The sequence below is a fragment of the Grampus griseus genome, assembly GCF_964374135.1.
Source record: "Grampus griseus genome assembly, chromosome: 1".
Lineage (NCBI taxonomy): Eukaryota > Metazoa > Chordata > Mammalia > Artiodactyla > Delphinidae > Grampus > Grampus griseus.
Window position 1 is genome coordinate 148,796,458 of NC_139017.1, and position 16,998 is coordinate 148,813,455.

The following is a 16,998-nucleotide window of genomic DNA, read 5'->3' on the forward strand; positions in this document are numbered from 1 at the left end:
AATAGAAGAAGAAACAAAGAAATTAAAGAAAAGAAGAAACTGAGTGTTGGAATATTTGGTGCATTGGACTGGTTCAGGATTATGAAACTTAAACTTATTATAAATAGAAAGGGCATATAGGTTTCATAATATATTATCCACCTACTCCATAGGCCAAGAAAGCTAAAGGCCTCTGAGATCTACGATCATTGGTCTTAGAGACAATGCTCAGCATTTTGGTAACGCTGGTAATGATGAAATAAGATGACAACACTGGAGCAAACACTGTTCTGGCCAACGACATGTGCATCTAGGGTGGCTTCTTAAGCTTCAGATTGGGACATTTAAGCACCAGGAAGAGGATTCAGTACGGTGTCTCAGTATTGGTGGTGGCAGAACCGCTCTCAGCCTGAAGCTCTGCAAGCCTACAGCATTCTTCTTGATATACCCAACGTGGAAACAGGCAATATGGCCATAAATCACAGAAATAATAAATAAATTATGGCATTTCCCTACAGTGGAATACTCCACTGCAAAGAAAATGAATGAACAATGGCTATACACCACAACATGGATGAATCTTCCAAACAAAGTAGATCATCAGAAGACAGATACAAGGTGTGTATACTGATTGATTATATTTATAAAATATTCAAAAGCAGGCAAAACTGAACCATGCTGTGTGGAATTCATACACAGATGGTAAAACTATAAAGTAAAGCAAGAGAGTAATTACTTAAATTAGTGGTTCCTGCTAAGATGGAAGGAAATGGGATTATGGTGGGAAAGAGGTATGCAGGGGCTGCTGGTATGCAGGCAATTTGCTATTTCTTGTCCCGGGTGGTGGTTACATGGGTAGTCACTTTGAAACAATTCATTAAACTCTATGTATATGTTTTGTGTACTTCCTGAGTGCTATATTTCACAATAAAAAGGTTTAAAAGCAACAAATAAGTATTCTGGTTTCTTAATCAGTCTTATAAGTACGCCTAACATTAGCCAGAGACCCAGAGTTCGATTATCTCTGAGTGGATTTTAAAAAGTAATCTCTAAATTGGCAAAGCTGAGGTTCGAAAATGACCCCAAATTGAGGAAAGGGATAATACGGAAAGATAACTCTACACAGGAAAGACAAAAACAGACCTGGGTTTAAATTCTGACTCCACAATTTGTTAGCTTTGCCACTTGAACAGTTTTTTATATATGTATATATATTTATTTATTTTCTTTATTTTTTTGGCTGTGCCGGGTCTTAGTTGCAGCATGCAGGATCTTTGTTGAGGTACGCGGGATCTTTCATTGCGGCGCATGGGCTTCTCTGTAGTAGTGGCGTGCGGGTTTTCTCTCCCTAGCTGTGGTGCACAGGCACCGGAGTGCGTGGGCTCTGTAATTTGCGGCACATACGGGTTCTCTTGTTGAGGTGCGCGAGCTCAGCAGTTGCGGTGTGCGGGCTTTAGCTGTCCTGCGGCGTGTGGGATCTTAGTTCCCCGATCTGGGATCAAACCTGTGTCCCCTGCATTGGAAGGCAGATTCTTTACCACTAGAACCACCAGGGAAGTCCCCTGAACAGTTTTCTCATCTATAAAATGTTTACCTTTCAGGGTTGGGAGGTTTCTAAGAGATAAAGTGGACAAACTGTCACTACAAGGTAGTTGGCTATTGCATATGACTCTGCGTAAATGCCTGGCCCAAGGGACCAGCCAAAAGAATGAGGTCTCATTACTGAAATGGCAAATAATTTACCCCACCATGAAGGAGATTTAAAACAGAAAATACCTTCTCTTTTTTATCAAGCTCTCATTTACCCATCCCTGAAGGACTCGTTCATTAACCAGCAAATATTTATAGGGTGCCAACCATATATAAGATGTCACGATCTGTTGTTATTGTCATTGTGCCTTGACAGAGACGTAGTATTGCTTGAGTACGCTCACAGTGGACAGTTAAAATAGTCTAAGAAAGGTGTTTGAAGGGAAAGGTAAAAGGTTGTCTTGAAATGTGAGAAAGATTTGGAATTTAATTTAAAACTACAAAGGCTTGGGGCTTCCCTAGTGGCGCAGTAGTTAAGAATCCACCTGCTAATGCAGGGGACACGGGTTCGAGCCCTGGTCCGGGAAGATCCCACATGCTGCGGAGCAACTAAGCCCGTGCGCCACAAGTACTGAGCCTGTGCTCTAGAGCCCGCGAGCCACAACTACTGAGACTGTGAGCCACAACTATGGAAGCCCGCACGCCTAGAGCCCGTGTTCTGCAACAAGAGAAGCCACCGCAATGAGAAGCCTGCGCACCGCAATGAAGAGTAGCCCCCACTCACTGCAATTAGAGAAAGCCTGCGCACAGCAACGAAGACCCAACACAGCCAAAAATAAAAATAAATAAAATAAATAAATTTATTTAAAAAATTACAAAGGCTTGAGGGAATGCGATCAAATTCGAGAAACCATGAAGGGTGAGGATAGGGAAGAAGTTTATCCAAATAATCCTAGAACTCCCAAAAGGGCTTCCTTTGAAGTTTGAAATAAATGACTATTTGTTTTCCTCCATATCTCCCCTACTAGACTGTGAACTCCTTAAAAGTAGGGACCTTTCTTAATCCATTTTTATGTCGCTTTTTGAATAAGGTCATTGATCCTGCTACACTAGGGGTGGCAAACCTTTCATATAAAGGGCGAGAGAGTAAATATTTTAGCCTTTGTGGGCCATATGGTCTCTGTCAGAACTACTCATATTTACTTTGGTAGTGCAAAAGCAGCCGTCAATAATACGTCAACAAACAGGTATGGCTGTGTGCCAATAAAACTTTATTTACAAAAATGGAAGGCAGGCAGGATTTGACCCATAGGTCAAAGTTTGCTGACCCCTGCAATAGGGGATAAGAACTGTGTCTGTTTTGCATATCATTAAACCCTCAGTATTGACAAGATGGCCTGCCTTGTGTAGGACTGATGCTCAATAAATATTTGTTGACTGTTGAATTCCAGAATCTTAGATAGGGGCTTATATTAGGTTCCTAGTATATGTTTACAGAAGTGAACCACAATCAAAAGAAAGTTCTATTTTACATGGTGGTTCAGTTTGAACATTTTTGTGGTTCATAAAACTTACTCTTTTTTTTGGCTGCACTGTGTGGCATGCGGGATCTTAGTTCCCCGACCAGGGATTGAACCCATGCCCCCTGCAGTGGAAGCATGAAGTCTTAACCACTGGACCGCCAGGGAAGTCCCCTGTGTTTCATAAAATTTAGATGAATCTGTGGATGGCAGTTCTATATAGATTATTTTAAAACAAGCATGTTTGGGGGATGTTCCCCCAAATTTCTGATGCACTCATGTCAGGAAGAACAACTTTGCTCTCTCATGATTTGTACTTTGGTGCAGTTGATATTTGATTGAACCAATAATAATGCATCTATTAGAGACAAATACATCCAGAGATAGAACTAGGGCAGTACCACCAGTGATTTAGTTCAGGTCATCGAAATTTACTAAGTGCTAAAAGGTCTAGGTAATGATTTCAAAAGACTGCGTAACTTAAACCTTTTCATATTTACAGGTTGACAGCACACACAGCCTTTCAGCAGCAGAGAAACCATTGAGTTGTGTACCTACTCGGTAGGGAGAAGTTAAAGGAGGGAGTTACCAGATAGCTCACACTGTCTACCCATCTGGGGACTCTGTCGTGAATTATCAAGTTGAGGAATTCTGATTCCTTTATTCCCAGGGTAAATTGAGCAATCGAGACTCTTAACTGAAGGATACGCCCACTGGAGTTACCTTAATGCTTTCTTCCTGAAGTAAGCTGTTATGCTGCTTTAAGTCCAAGTTCTTTCCTCGCTCATATCGAAGCTCCTTTTCTGCTGAGTTGCATAGAATCTGGAGCCGGTGCAAATTCTGGCGAAGTTGCTGTAGCTCCTCTTGCTGCTGGTATTTCCGTTTTTCTCCAGATGATGGATACTAAAGCAAACGTTTTACAAGGGGAGCATGGATAATTTGAAAGAATGTTGGTAAAACATGGGTTCGAGCTGTCAGAATGTGATTATTCACATGTAAATGCTTTTGGAGTTAGCTTAACTACAGCCAATTACTCTTTTACATGTATGGCTACTTGTACATGTTCAAATAGTTTAACTCCTGTTATATTAGAGTGAAAATATTGAAGAAGTTATGCGAACAAAAGTAATTAAGCATAGAAAATTAACTTTCTTATTTTTCATATTAATGAAGTGGAATAGAAGCGTGGGTAGTTTTAGAGCAAAACGTGCTTTAAATAGGGAGTTCAAAGAGTCAACATATTAAGATGCAGTGTGTGAACGTGTATGTGGGTTGCGTGTGCGCACGCGCGCATAATGTCTGTTGGCAAAAGGGAAGAGAACATTTAGCGAGAGATACTAAATTACCAGGTTTCCTCATCACTTTCCTTTCACTCCCCAATGATTCTCCTTCGGTTACTCCCCAACAACACACTCTCCTGCCAGGTCTCTCTGGCACAATAAAACTCCCATGACCAAAGGAGGAGTTATTTAGATTTTCTGAAAGGTAGGCACACACAGCCATGCTGAGTAGACAAAGAATTCAACCTTCTCCAGTTCAACAGATAAGATACTGTCTGTTTCCTGAGTCCTGGTCCAGTGTGCTTCCTGTTCATGACGTTCTGAAAAGCCCATGTCATTATTCTAGTTTATCTTGCTTATAACCGAGTTGCCACACTGAATTCCCCAAGTCCTGTTAGCCCTTCAGTTCCTGTCTTGGTTTAGTCAGAAAGGCAATCTAGATCCAATTTGCTTGTCTTAAGAGCTGCAAGTATCTAAGATCCCTGGTTAGCTCGCTATGGGTAAATGCACGGTGCATCTACACATGTTCAAGTGATATTTATTCATTATTACAGAAGAATACCTAATTGACATATTCTGATTTCACCCAATAGTCTTGAAAGTTTGGTTTAATGTAAATGTATTCCCAAGACTCAGATCTATTTTGGGCGGGGGGGCCATTACATCTAAGTTTTGGAGACTGCAAGCCTAAGGGCAAATCACAGATAAATTCACCAAGATAATCTAACACAGACACCCTGGGAGGGCTTTTGGGAGCCAGCTTGCCAGCCTTCCTTAGAAAATTAGCTTGACGTGAGGACTATATGCTTTCTTTGAGCTTCTCAGCAAGTGGAAGCAGATGACAAAACTGTTAAAGGGTCAGGCTGTAAAGGAGACAGACCAGGTTCCACCACAAAGTGTCATTCTAGGCCAATTATTTAACCTCTCTAAAGCCTCAGTTTCGTCATCTATAAAGTGGCAACAATAATATTTCTGCCTCATTGTATTGCTTAATATACACAGAGTATTAAGTATAGTGCCTAGAGCATAGTAAAAAAATGTGAAACTACATTTTCAACCTATAAAATTAAGATAATTAATGGTGGTTCAAATATGTTTCAAGAATAGTGGGAAAATAATATCTAGAACTCAGCTACTGCAACCTCACCAGGAATACTGTTGAACAGCAGAAATTAAGCCCTCAAAGGCCATCAGCAGCCACAAATGATGTCACAAAACACATATGAACAATATAGCTCACATAGTTACTCATAATAGAGGCTCTCACAGTTTTTTCCCTATATATTTGCCATTTATGAGCATTCTTTAAAATTTGGTGTCTGGGCTCAGCCTATAGTTACCTAAATTTGCACATTATGAGATTAATAAGACACAGTACACATGGAAAGCAGCAAAGTATTAGCGCCATAATCTGACAACAGGGGTGAAGACTAAAAACTACACACACACGAGAACTAAAAAGTAGAACAATCTATAGCTATCAGAAGGTCAAAGAACCCTATACACAGAAAGAGGTTCTGAAATTATCACTGCACAGCACACTGCAGACAAAAGTCTGTCTAAAATGTATTTTCTTCCTTGCTTGCTTAAACAAGTAAATGAAATAGTGTTTTGGGAAATGTGAATCCAAATAACACAAATATGTTATTTTTTCCCATGCGGCCCACGTCTACCTCATTTACTGCTGTATGTACCTTAACACAGGGCCTGGCACATCATAGATACACAATTAATGGGAATTCCCTGGCGGTCCAGTGGTTAGGACTCCATGCTACCACTGCAGGGGGCATGGGTTCGATCCCTGGTCAAGGGACTAAGATCCCTGGTTGGGGAACTAAGATCTCTCATGCTGTGTGGCATGGCCAAAAAAAAAAAAAAAAAAAAATTGATACTCAATTAATAATTAATACTGGTTGAATAAATGAATAAGAATAACACACTTCTTTCAATATTCAAAGTCATTATTATGGAAAAAAATCACTGGCTATGTGGTATATACATTTATTCTTTCACAAAATGGCTATTTTCCCAGATTTCCCAGAGAGTTTTTATATATTTAATAGTTTTTCACCTCCCCCCAAGTACTGAGAAATGATTCTTCAAATAATGGGAAAGGGTAAATTAGAGAAAATTAATAAATTAACCAGGGTGTGACTTCTTATACTGTAAATTTCATTATTCTAAAAGTTCACTGATTATTTGAAGCTCATAAGCAAAGATTTTATCATCTTTGTGACCACAGTGTTCAGCCTCTGCCCAAGCCTCCTACACTGGCCCACTGCCCAATAAAGGGATTATCTGGGGTATGTAACATCAACCTCCTTTTGAATATGTGATGTCATACTTCCTTTTGGTCTTCTGAACAAATCCAGTGACTTCCTTCTCATTCCAATGTATCTGAATCTCCTGTCAGGTATATATTTTCCTTGTTTATTATGACTTGCCTAGTTTTCACTCTATCCAAACCTCTTTTCAAATATATTTTGACTTCTTTTACTAATAGTCTTCCTTGTTTTCTAAATGTACACTTGAATCACTTCTCAAATGTCTATTATCAGTCTTCTGAATGTGGTTTACATATGAGTACAAAGCCTCCCTCTATGGATCTCAAAATAATTCCTAGAAAAGTGTGTGTAGGGAAATCTTAATTTGTACAAGAGGGAACCAACAAAATTGAGGTAAAAGAACTGAGGTGTAGTCACTCCTTTTATTTCTCCTGCAGGCACATTTCTAGTAAATAGCAATAGCCATATTGAAAACAATTCCAAGTCTGTGGCCTTTTCCCCCGCAAACAATGTATTTTGTATATTGAGGCTATAGGTACCAGGAACAGAAAATGTGGCACAAATCCTGCCATTCTCTGTCCCACCTGCCCAGGGCAGACACTGACAGTCAATCAGCATTCCTTCCTGCTGAGCCGAGAAGAAGCCTAAGAACACTTTATAATAAAATGTATCAACTGATGGGCTTAGCTGAGATTTTGGTTGCTACTTTATTAACATTCGGGCCATGGTTATGATATTGCTCAACAAATATATGTTAATAGTGATATAAAAATTAAGCCTCTAAGCTGATCAGAGGAAATGGAGCCAGTCAGACCACGTGTTTATATAACACCTACCTGGACGCTACTGTCATCTGAGCTATCCCCAGAGCTCTGAGACTGAAGGAGGCTCTGATTCATACAGCTCAGCCCTTCTCTGAGCCTCACGACTTCCTCAGGCTTCAAGGTCAACTGCTGTTCTTCACCTTTCATATCTTGTTTCTGCTGTGAGTCCTCCTCCTTCTGTCCCTCTCTTGGAAAAGTGCCCTCCTTTACTGCCTCCTCTGGAATTTCCTTCTGCTTACTTTCTCCTAATTCAGGACTTAGCACAAATATAATAACAAAAGACTATCAAAATGCTCATTATACTAGCAGAATATGGAGGGAAAATATCTACCAGTAAAGAATGTGCTGTGAGCAAGATTTTCAACTTGAATTCTATAGCAGAGCAGTTATCTTATTCTTGGAAATAAACTTTAAAAACAAATGAGTCCTATCGTTTTTACTCATATTCAGGGAAATGACCCATCATAGATTTTTGTCTACAGGTATAGACAAACAACCAGTTTAAGTGAGTTTTTCACTTTTTCAACTTTTAGTATGGCATTGGGCAGATACAGCTTATAAAGATTTTTTAAAAATCACTCAGTAAGCACCAGGCACTTTGGCAGGCACTAGGGCTACAATAGGACATAATCCCTGTCCCTAAGGAGCTTACAACTTAGTGAAAAATAAGGATAAGTTAACAAGAGATTATATTAAGTTAGTAGTAAGTAATCTGAGGCCTGATGGATGAGTACGCACAAGCTAGGTAAATGTAAAGGTAGGGATGTGTGCATACTTGCTTGTGTGTGTATATGTTGGAGGATGGGTTGTTGGATGACTTAATAAATAAGATAGGTAAAAGCCCAGAGGCAAAAGAGAGAGTGTGCTTCAGAAACATCATTTGTAATCTGTGTGGCAGGGAAACCAGCTGAGAGATTGTTGTGATCTGCGTACTAAACAACAGTGACTAGAATAGGAGGGTGGGGATGGAAAGGAGGAATGGATTCTAGAGATATTTAGAAGACAATATTGATAGGATCTGTCATTTGCTGGACATTGCAGGTGAGGGAGAAAAAGGAATAATGAGTGACACCTGGATTTCTGACTGGGGCAAATGGGCAAGTGGATGGTAGCCCAAGAAGGGGGAATATAGGTATAGACTGGAGACATGCCTGGGGTGAAGACACAGATACAGAGGAATGTGAGCAGAAACCTTGGGATTAGATAAGATGAGCCAGGGAGAAGCGGGAAAGTAAGAGGAGGAGGATCATTCTGGACAGAAGCCTAAAGACTTGCGAGGAACAAGCAGAGGGAAGAGGCCTGAAGAGGAGACTCAGAAGCCAGAGAGGGAGGAGGAAAACTAAAAGGCTGTAAGCCATAGAAGCCAAGGGGAGGGAATGTACCTTTCACAGTCAGACAGTATGAATGAAAAGTAGAGTGAACACAAGTATGCTTGTTTTATTTTTATTCCCTTAATCTTAAATTTGTTTCTGGTACTGTGGGGCCTAGCACAGGATGCTTCACAAATTATAGTTGGTGCTCAAATTCTTCAAGAAGGCAGTTTGGCAATACGGATGAAGAGCCATAAAGGTGTTCAGATCTTTTGACTGAATAATTGCACACCAATGAATTTACTGAAATAAAATAACTGACAAGAAGAAAAAAGCTGATTGTATAATAATGCTCAGGACCATGGTATTCAAAATAGTGATTAAATGGAGACACAGAAATGGCTAAGAGGATTAAAGATAAACCAACTTGAAAGTGGTATGAAGACTATTCATCAACATTAAATACTTATTAAAGTAAGACGGTGGAACAATAAATAATATATATGTATATATACGTGTATAAACATAACACATACTATGGGAAATGTAAATATAGAAAAAACTGGAAAGGAACACAGGAAAAATTGTGTCTATGGAGTTTTTTCCCTTTTAAAATTCCTTTAACACTGTATAAAAAAGAATTAAATATTTTATTTTGAACTCAGCAGTTTTTTAGAGGTAATATATTTAAATGATTAAAAACATGAGATAAAAAGTAAAATGCTTTAAAAATAAATTTCTGATAAAATAACGATTCTTTTCATCCTCCATAAACTCTTTTCCTTTTCCTACTACCAATGGAAGCTAGGTATACTTGAAGACTGGGAAAATGCAAACATACACCTATTATTTTTTTTAAATGGGAAAACTGACTTCTGCATTCAGGAAGATAAAGTAGACATACTTTTCCCTATTTCTCCTACCAAGTACAACTAAAACCCCTGGACATTATATATAAAACAAACATAAGAAGACTCTGAAAGGTAGAAAGAAGTCAGATCAGCTAGGTAACTCAGGACCTGAAGAACCACATGGTTGTGGTTTCCTAGGTTCTCTTGTAGCCTCATATATCCTAGACTTAAAGCTGAAGAAGTTGGCAACCTAGACAACACCAAGAAGCAAGACAAAAGGCTTTTTACTCTATACAGAGAACCAAGAAGAGGACAACCAAGCAAGAAAGAAAACTTTCAGACATTACCCACTTTATTCCAGCCAAACGCCATAGAAAAAAACTGTGGCTCCACCCCACTCATGTCAGCAAAGGTCAAGGTGGGAGCCCACACTTCCAATTTCACCAGGAAAATGAGGCACAACTCCCCTGCTGTGGGTAGTGTCAGAGGCCAGTGGGGAGGAGGGACTTTCATCCCTGCCAGGCAGTACCAGACATGGGGAGTCTGGACTTCCACCCCCACCTGGCAGTAAGGAGATACCCTTCTCTTTACTGCGGTAGTTCCAGAGGAGGCCTAGTGGAGAGTCAGGACTTTTACCGCTGCCCTGCTCATGATATCATGGAGGCCAAGTAGAGAGCAGTAACAAGGCATCCTTCACCATCACAGTCAGAGCAGTCCAAGCAGAGACCTAGTGGGGAGTAGGAACTCCCACCATGACCAGCAGTAATGAGGAGCCCCTCTTTCCTTGGGTGTCCATGGATGCTGAGCGGGGAACCTGGACTTCTACCCCAAGCTGGGGTAGAGAGCACCCCCCTCCACATACCCTGCCAGAGTGGTATCACAAGAAGCCAGCTAAATAGAAGGTTAAAACAAGACCAAGAGTTTCATAACATAATACCCCAAATATTCAGATTTCAATCTAAAATTACTCATCATACCAAGAACCAGGAACCTCAACTTGAATGAGAAAAGGCAACAATTAGATGACAAAATCATGATGACAGAATTATTTAACAAATATTTGAAATCAGACATCATAAAAATAATTCAATGAGCAATTATGAACACATTTGAAACAAATGAAAAAATAGAAAGTCTCAGAACTAGAAAGTCTCAGCAAAGAAATAGAAGATATAAGAAAGAACCAAATGGAAATTTTAGAATTGAAAAATACAATAACCAGAATTTTAAAACTCAATGGATAGAATCTACAGCAGAATGAAGGGGACTGAGAAAAGAATCAGTGAGCCTGAAGACAGAAGAACAGAAATTACCCAGTCTGAAAAACAGAGAGAAAATAGACTGGGGAAAAAGGAAAAAAACCAAAAAACAAAAAAACACTGCCTCTGGGAACTGTGGGGCTATAATAAAAGATCTAATGCTTTTGTTATGGATCCTGGAAGGAAAGGAGAATAGGCAGGACAGAAAAAGTACATGAAGAAATAATGGCTACAACCTTCCCAAAAGACATAAACATACAGATTCAAGAAGGTGAGTGAGCTCCAAACAGGATAAACCTAAAGAAAACCATACTAAAAAACATCATAGTCAAATTTCTGAAAACTAAAGACAAATAAAAAAACCTTGAAAGCAACAAGAGAGAAACACTACATTACAGAAAGGGAAAAACAATTCAAATGACAGCTGACTTCTCATCAGAAACTACAGAGATCAGAAGGAAGTGGCATAACATTTTTCATATGCTGAAAGAAAAGAACTGTCAACCCAGAGTCCTATACCCAGTGAAAATATTCTTCAGGAATGAAGAGGAAATCAAGACGTTCACAGATGAAGAAAAATCAAGAGAAACTGCCACTAGCAGAACTACTCTAAAAGAATGGCTAAAAGAAATTCTCTATACACATAGGAAATGATAAAAGGAGGCATACCGGAACATCAGGAAGGAAGGACAGAAAGAGTAAAAATCTGGATAAATACATTTTTCTTCTCCTTTTGAGTTTCCTAAGTTCTGTATGATGGTTGAAGCAAAAATATAGTACTGTCTGGGGCTTCCCTGGTGAAGTAGTGGTTGAGAGTCCACCTGCCGATGCAGGGGACACAGGTTCGTGCCCCGGTCCAGGAAGATCCCATGTGCCGCGGAGTGGCTGGGCCCGTTAGCCATGGCCGCTGAGCCTGCGCAGCCGGAGCCTGTGCTCCGCAACAGGAGAGGCTACAACAGTGAGAGGCCCGCGTACTGCAAAAAAAAAAAAAAAAAAAAAATATATATATATATATATATATATATAGTACTGTTTGATGTGGTTCTAAATATGTGTAGAGAAAAATTTTAAGACAAACTGTATTATAAATTGGGGAGGGTAAAGGGACATAAAGGGAGGTAAGGTTTCTACATTTCATTCTAACTGGTAAAATGTGTGTGTGTGTGTGTGTGTGTGTGTGTGTGTGTGTGTGTGTGTGTGTGTAAAAAGTAATGCCTAGAGCAACCACTGTAAAGCTATAAAAAGAAGCACACTCAAAAACATTACAGAAGAATCAAAATGGAATTATTAGAAAGTGTTCATATAACCCACAGGAAGGCAGAAAACAGAAAATAGACACAAATAACAGAGAGAACAAATAGCAAATCAAAAATGAAAAAATAGTAAACTGGGACTTCCCTGGTGGTCCAGTGGTTAAGAATCCACTTTCCAATGCAGAGGATGCAGGTGCGATCCCTGGTTGGGGAACTAAGATCCCATGTGCTGTGGGGCTATTGAGCCCGCAAGCTCTAGAGTCCACACACCACAAGTAGAGAGAAGCCCACACGCCGCAACGAAAGATCCCACATGCTGCAACAACGATCCCGCATGCCGCAACTAAGACCCGATGCAGCCAAATAAATAAATATTTTTAAAATAGCAAACTTAAGTTCTAATATACCAATAATTACATTAATGGTAATTTGGCCAAACACAGCAATCAAAAGACAGAGATTGGCAGAGTGGCTTAAAAAACAAGACCTAACTAGATGCCGTTTACAAAAACTCATTTCAAATATAATAATATAAGCAGGTTGAAGGCAAAAATGGATGAAAAAGACATATCATGCAAATATTAATAAAAAGAAAGCAAGAGAATCTATATTAATATCTGATAAAGTAGACTTCAGAAATAAGAAAATTAAAAGAAAAAGAGAGGGACATTATATAATGATAAAAGGGTCAATTCACCAAGAAGACATAACAATCCTAAATGTGTATGTACCAAACAACAGAGCTGTAAAGTATTTGGAGTAAAAACTGAATAACTGAAAGGAGAAATAGACAAATCCACAATTACAGTTGGAGACTTCAACAACCCTCTCAAAAATTGATAGAACAACTAGAGAGAAAATCAGCTGTATCAGTTGATACTGAAAAACCATTTGATAAAATGTGACACTCATTTATGATAAAACCTTAGAAAAACAGAAATAGAGAGAAACTTCTTCAATTTGACAAAAACCAAACAGCTAACATTGTATTAATGATGAAAACTGAAAGCCTTCCTGATAAGATTGGAAACAAGATAGAGATGTTCACATTCATTAGTTTTATTCAACATATTGCTGGAAGTTCTAGCTAGTGCAATTAGACAAAAAAGGAAGTAAAAGGCATACAGATCGGAAAAGATGAAAGAATCTGAAATTGCATGATTTTCAGATGATATGATTGTCTATGTAGAAAATCCCAAGAAACATTAAAAAAAAAGAGCCTAGAACAAATAAGCAAGTTCAGAAAGGTCACAGGATGCAAGATAAATAATTGTATTTCCGTATATTAGCCATGAACACATAGACACTAAAATTTAAAATACAATACCATTTATAATTGCTCAGAAAAATGAAATACTTAGGTGTATATCAACAAAACATGTATAGGTCTTGTCTGCTGAAAACTATAATATGCTGGTGAAAGAAATAAAAGAATATCTAAATAAATGTAGGACATACTGTGTCCATGGATTGGAGGATTCTACATAGGAAAAGATGTCAATTCTCCCTAAATTTATATACAGATTTAAAACAATTCGTATCAAAATTCCAGCAAGATTTTTTGTAGCTACAGACAAGATTATTCTAACATTATATGTAAAGGCAAAGGAACTAGATAGCTAAACAATTTTGGAAAAGAATAAAGTGGAATCAGTCTATCCAATTTCAAAACTGTATTATACAGCTACAGCAGTCAAGATTGTATGATGTTAGTGGATAGACACATAGATCAGTGGAATAGAATTAGAGAACCCAGAAGCAGAAACTCACAATGCCTAAGTCATTTTTGTCAAAGGTGCAAAAGCAATTCAATGGAAGAAAGACAGCCTTTTCAAGAAATGATGCTAAAACAATTGAATATCTATAGGCAAAAAAAGAGAATCCTATCTAAGTTTCATACCGCATACAAAAATTAACTCAAAATAGATCATGGGCTTAAATGCAAAACTATGAAACATAGGAGAAAATATTCAAGATTTAAGGTTGAGCAACTAATTCTTAGATTTAACATCAAAAGTATGATCCATAAAAGGAAAAATTGATACCTCATCAAAATTAATTTTTTTTTGCTCTGAGAAAACCTTGTTAAGAGGATGAAAAGACAAGCTATAGACTCGGAAAAATACTTGCAAGTCACAGAGCCGACAAAGGACAAGTATCTAGACTTTATAAAGAACTCTCAAAATTTAACATTAAAAAACAAATCCAATTAGAAAATAGGCAAAAGATATTAAAAACGATAACACCAAATGCTAGTGAGGATACAGAGATGGATCATATCCTAGAGAGGCTACAGTGTATGGATCACTCATACACTGCTGGTGGGAAAGTAAAATGATATAGTCACTCTGGAAAACAGTTTGGCAATTTCTTAAAAAAAAACAACAAAACACAACTAACTAAAATTAAATATGCAAGTACCAGGTTACCCAAAATTGCACTCCTGGGGATTTATCCCAGAGAAATGAATAATTATGTTCACATAAAAGCTTGAATATTTACAGCAGCTTTATTCATAATAGCCAGAACTGGAAATAACCCAGGTATCCTTCAATGGATGAATGGTTAAAAAAAAAACTGTGGTATATCCATACCATGTAATACTACTCAGCAATGAAAAGTATCCAACTACTGATACTCATAATAACCTAGATGAATCTCCAGAGAATTATGTTAAGTGAAAAAAGTCAACCCTAAAATGTTACTTATTGTATGGATACATTTATATAACATCATTGAAATGAAAAACTTTTAGAAATGGAGAATAGACTAGTTAGAATAGAATGGCGCCAGGGGTTAAGGAGGGGGTGAAGTGGGAAGGAAGTGGGGGTGGCTATAAAAGGGCAACATGAGGAATCCTTGTGATGATGGAAATGTTCTGTATCTTGACTGTATCCATGTCAATATCCAGGTTATGATACTGTACTACAGTTTTACAAGAGGTTACCATTGGGGAAAACCAGTAAATGATACATGGGATCTCTGTTATTTTTTATAACTGCATGTGAATCTACAATTATATCAAAAATTAAAAGTTTAATTTAAAAAATGAAAAATCTATAAACTGGTCATGTAAGTTTAATATCTATGAAGGTGCTTGATTTGTCACAATTAGAGGGTTGAATTACTTTATAAAGAGTAAATTTAGCCAGACCTAATATAATTTCCTCCTACAGTTGCATAGTGGCCATGTAGTCATAGGAGAAGAGAAGTAGCCTTCATTATGTTTCCATAGTTTAAAGTTTAAACGGTCCTCCTCTTAGGTGGGTAAATGAGATGTACCTGTAAACCCATATTTAGAGCAGGGCAGTCAGTGAGTCTCCTTTGGCTTGGAGGGAATGATGAGCAGGGCTCTCCAGGGGATAATCCTGGGCTAATGCCATTTTACATCTTTACTAATGGTCTGGATAAATGAACTGCATTCACATAAATTAGTTAATTAAGGAGAATTAGCAATACTTTAGAATGTAGTAATTTAATTTAAAGTGAACTTAATATATTAGGATGAAATTCATTAAAATAAATGCTCTCCAAAAAGAACAGGCTTTATCCTTTCAAAAGGTATAAGAGAAAATGTGACTTAGAAACCAAAGGCAAACTGAACAGATTTTTAAAAGTAATACATATAACTATGTATTACTTTATTATTAATTTTATATGATGATAATAATAATAATAATGTAAAAGTTGCATGGGCAAAAGTAGACTACCAGCCAAAAATAACATGGAACTGAGAACACGCCCTGCAGTCAGTATACCTACATCTTATGGACTAGAGAACCCAGCATGACTCTCAAATTTCTTCTCCCCTCTAACGTAGCTCTTAATCTTTATTTACCGAGTTCTGACTGAAACTCACCCCCTCTGTTATTTTTATATCATTCTATAATTTTGTAATTGTCACCAGTCTTCAACTAGTAGGAGTTGCCTAGCAGCATGATTATTCCGTTCCTTTTCTAGTAACCCAGATACATAGCAGTCTTAACCTGTACAGAGATTCAAGAAAGAGACTATAATAGTAGAAGCCATGGGTTCTCGTCCTGGATCTTCCACCGATTATTTATGCAACGTTTGACAAGGCAAAATCTCTCAGAGTCTCAGTCTCTTCATTTGTAAAGTGGCCTTGCCCTACTCATAAGATTTCTGGGATCTTAAGAAGTAAAATGTGAAGGCATTTTGATAACCTACAAGGACAATATACAATTAAAACTAAAGCTTAGTAGAACAGAAGAGTGGCTAGTGATAGCACTCTGTTTTCAGAGAGGAAAGGGAAAAAATGTTAATTAATTCAACAAATATTTACCAAATATCACTTATACGCCAAGCACTGTTCTATGCACTAAGGACTCAGTGTTGACCAAGACAGCCAGGTCCATGCTCTCATAGAACACACAGAGGAGGAATATGAGGACAAACAATAAACAAGTAAACAAGATAATTACAGATCATGATAAGTCACCTCTAAACAAGGTGACATGCTAGAGCAGGATGTAGGATTTTCCCTAACGTGGCAGTTACTGGTTGTCTTTCTGAAAAGGTAGGAAGGAGTTAGCCACATGGAAAGCCGGCAGAGGAGCATCCTGGACAAGGGAACTTTTCAGTACAAAGTTCCTAAAGAGGGAAAGTGCTTGAAGGGTTAGAGGATCTGAAAGACTGTATGATAAACAAGACATTGTACATCAAGGTACAATAATGAAATTGGAGAGGCAGGCAGAAGCCAAGTTGCCGACGGCACTAGAGGTCATGGTAAAGGTTTGGATTTTAAGTGCAATAAGAAGCCATTCAGAGGTTTTTTTGTTTTTTGTTTTTTAACATCTTTATTGGAGTATAATTGCTTTACAATGGTGTGTTAGTTTCTGCTTTATAAAAAAGTGATTCAGCTATACATGTACATATATCCCCATATC

The 16,998-nt window shown here is 38.1% G+C and overlaps 1 protein-coding gene across 1 annotated transcript in view; it reads right to left on the reverse strand.

Moving 5' to 3' along the window:
- The window catches only part of CCDC30 (coiled-coil domain containing 30), a gene marked incomplete at its 3' end in the record, with an annotated part of 86,719 nt that overhangs the window by 50,038 nt on the left and 19,683 nt on the right, over window positions 1-16,998 (reverse strand). Inside the window, exons 4-5 of the mRNA XM_082678989.1 lie at window positions 7,431-7,674; window positions 3,753-3,932 (exon numbers count right to left, since the gene is read on the reverse strand). Coding sequence (XP_082535115.1) covers window positions 3,753-3,932; window positions 7,431-7,674 — 424 coding nt within the window. The remainder of the gene's footprint in view (window positions 1-3,752; window positions 3,933-7,430; window positions 7,675-16,998) is intronic.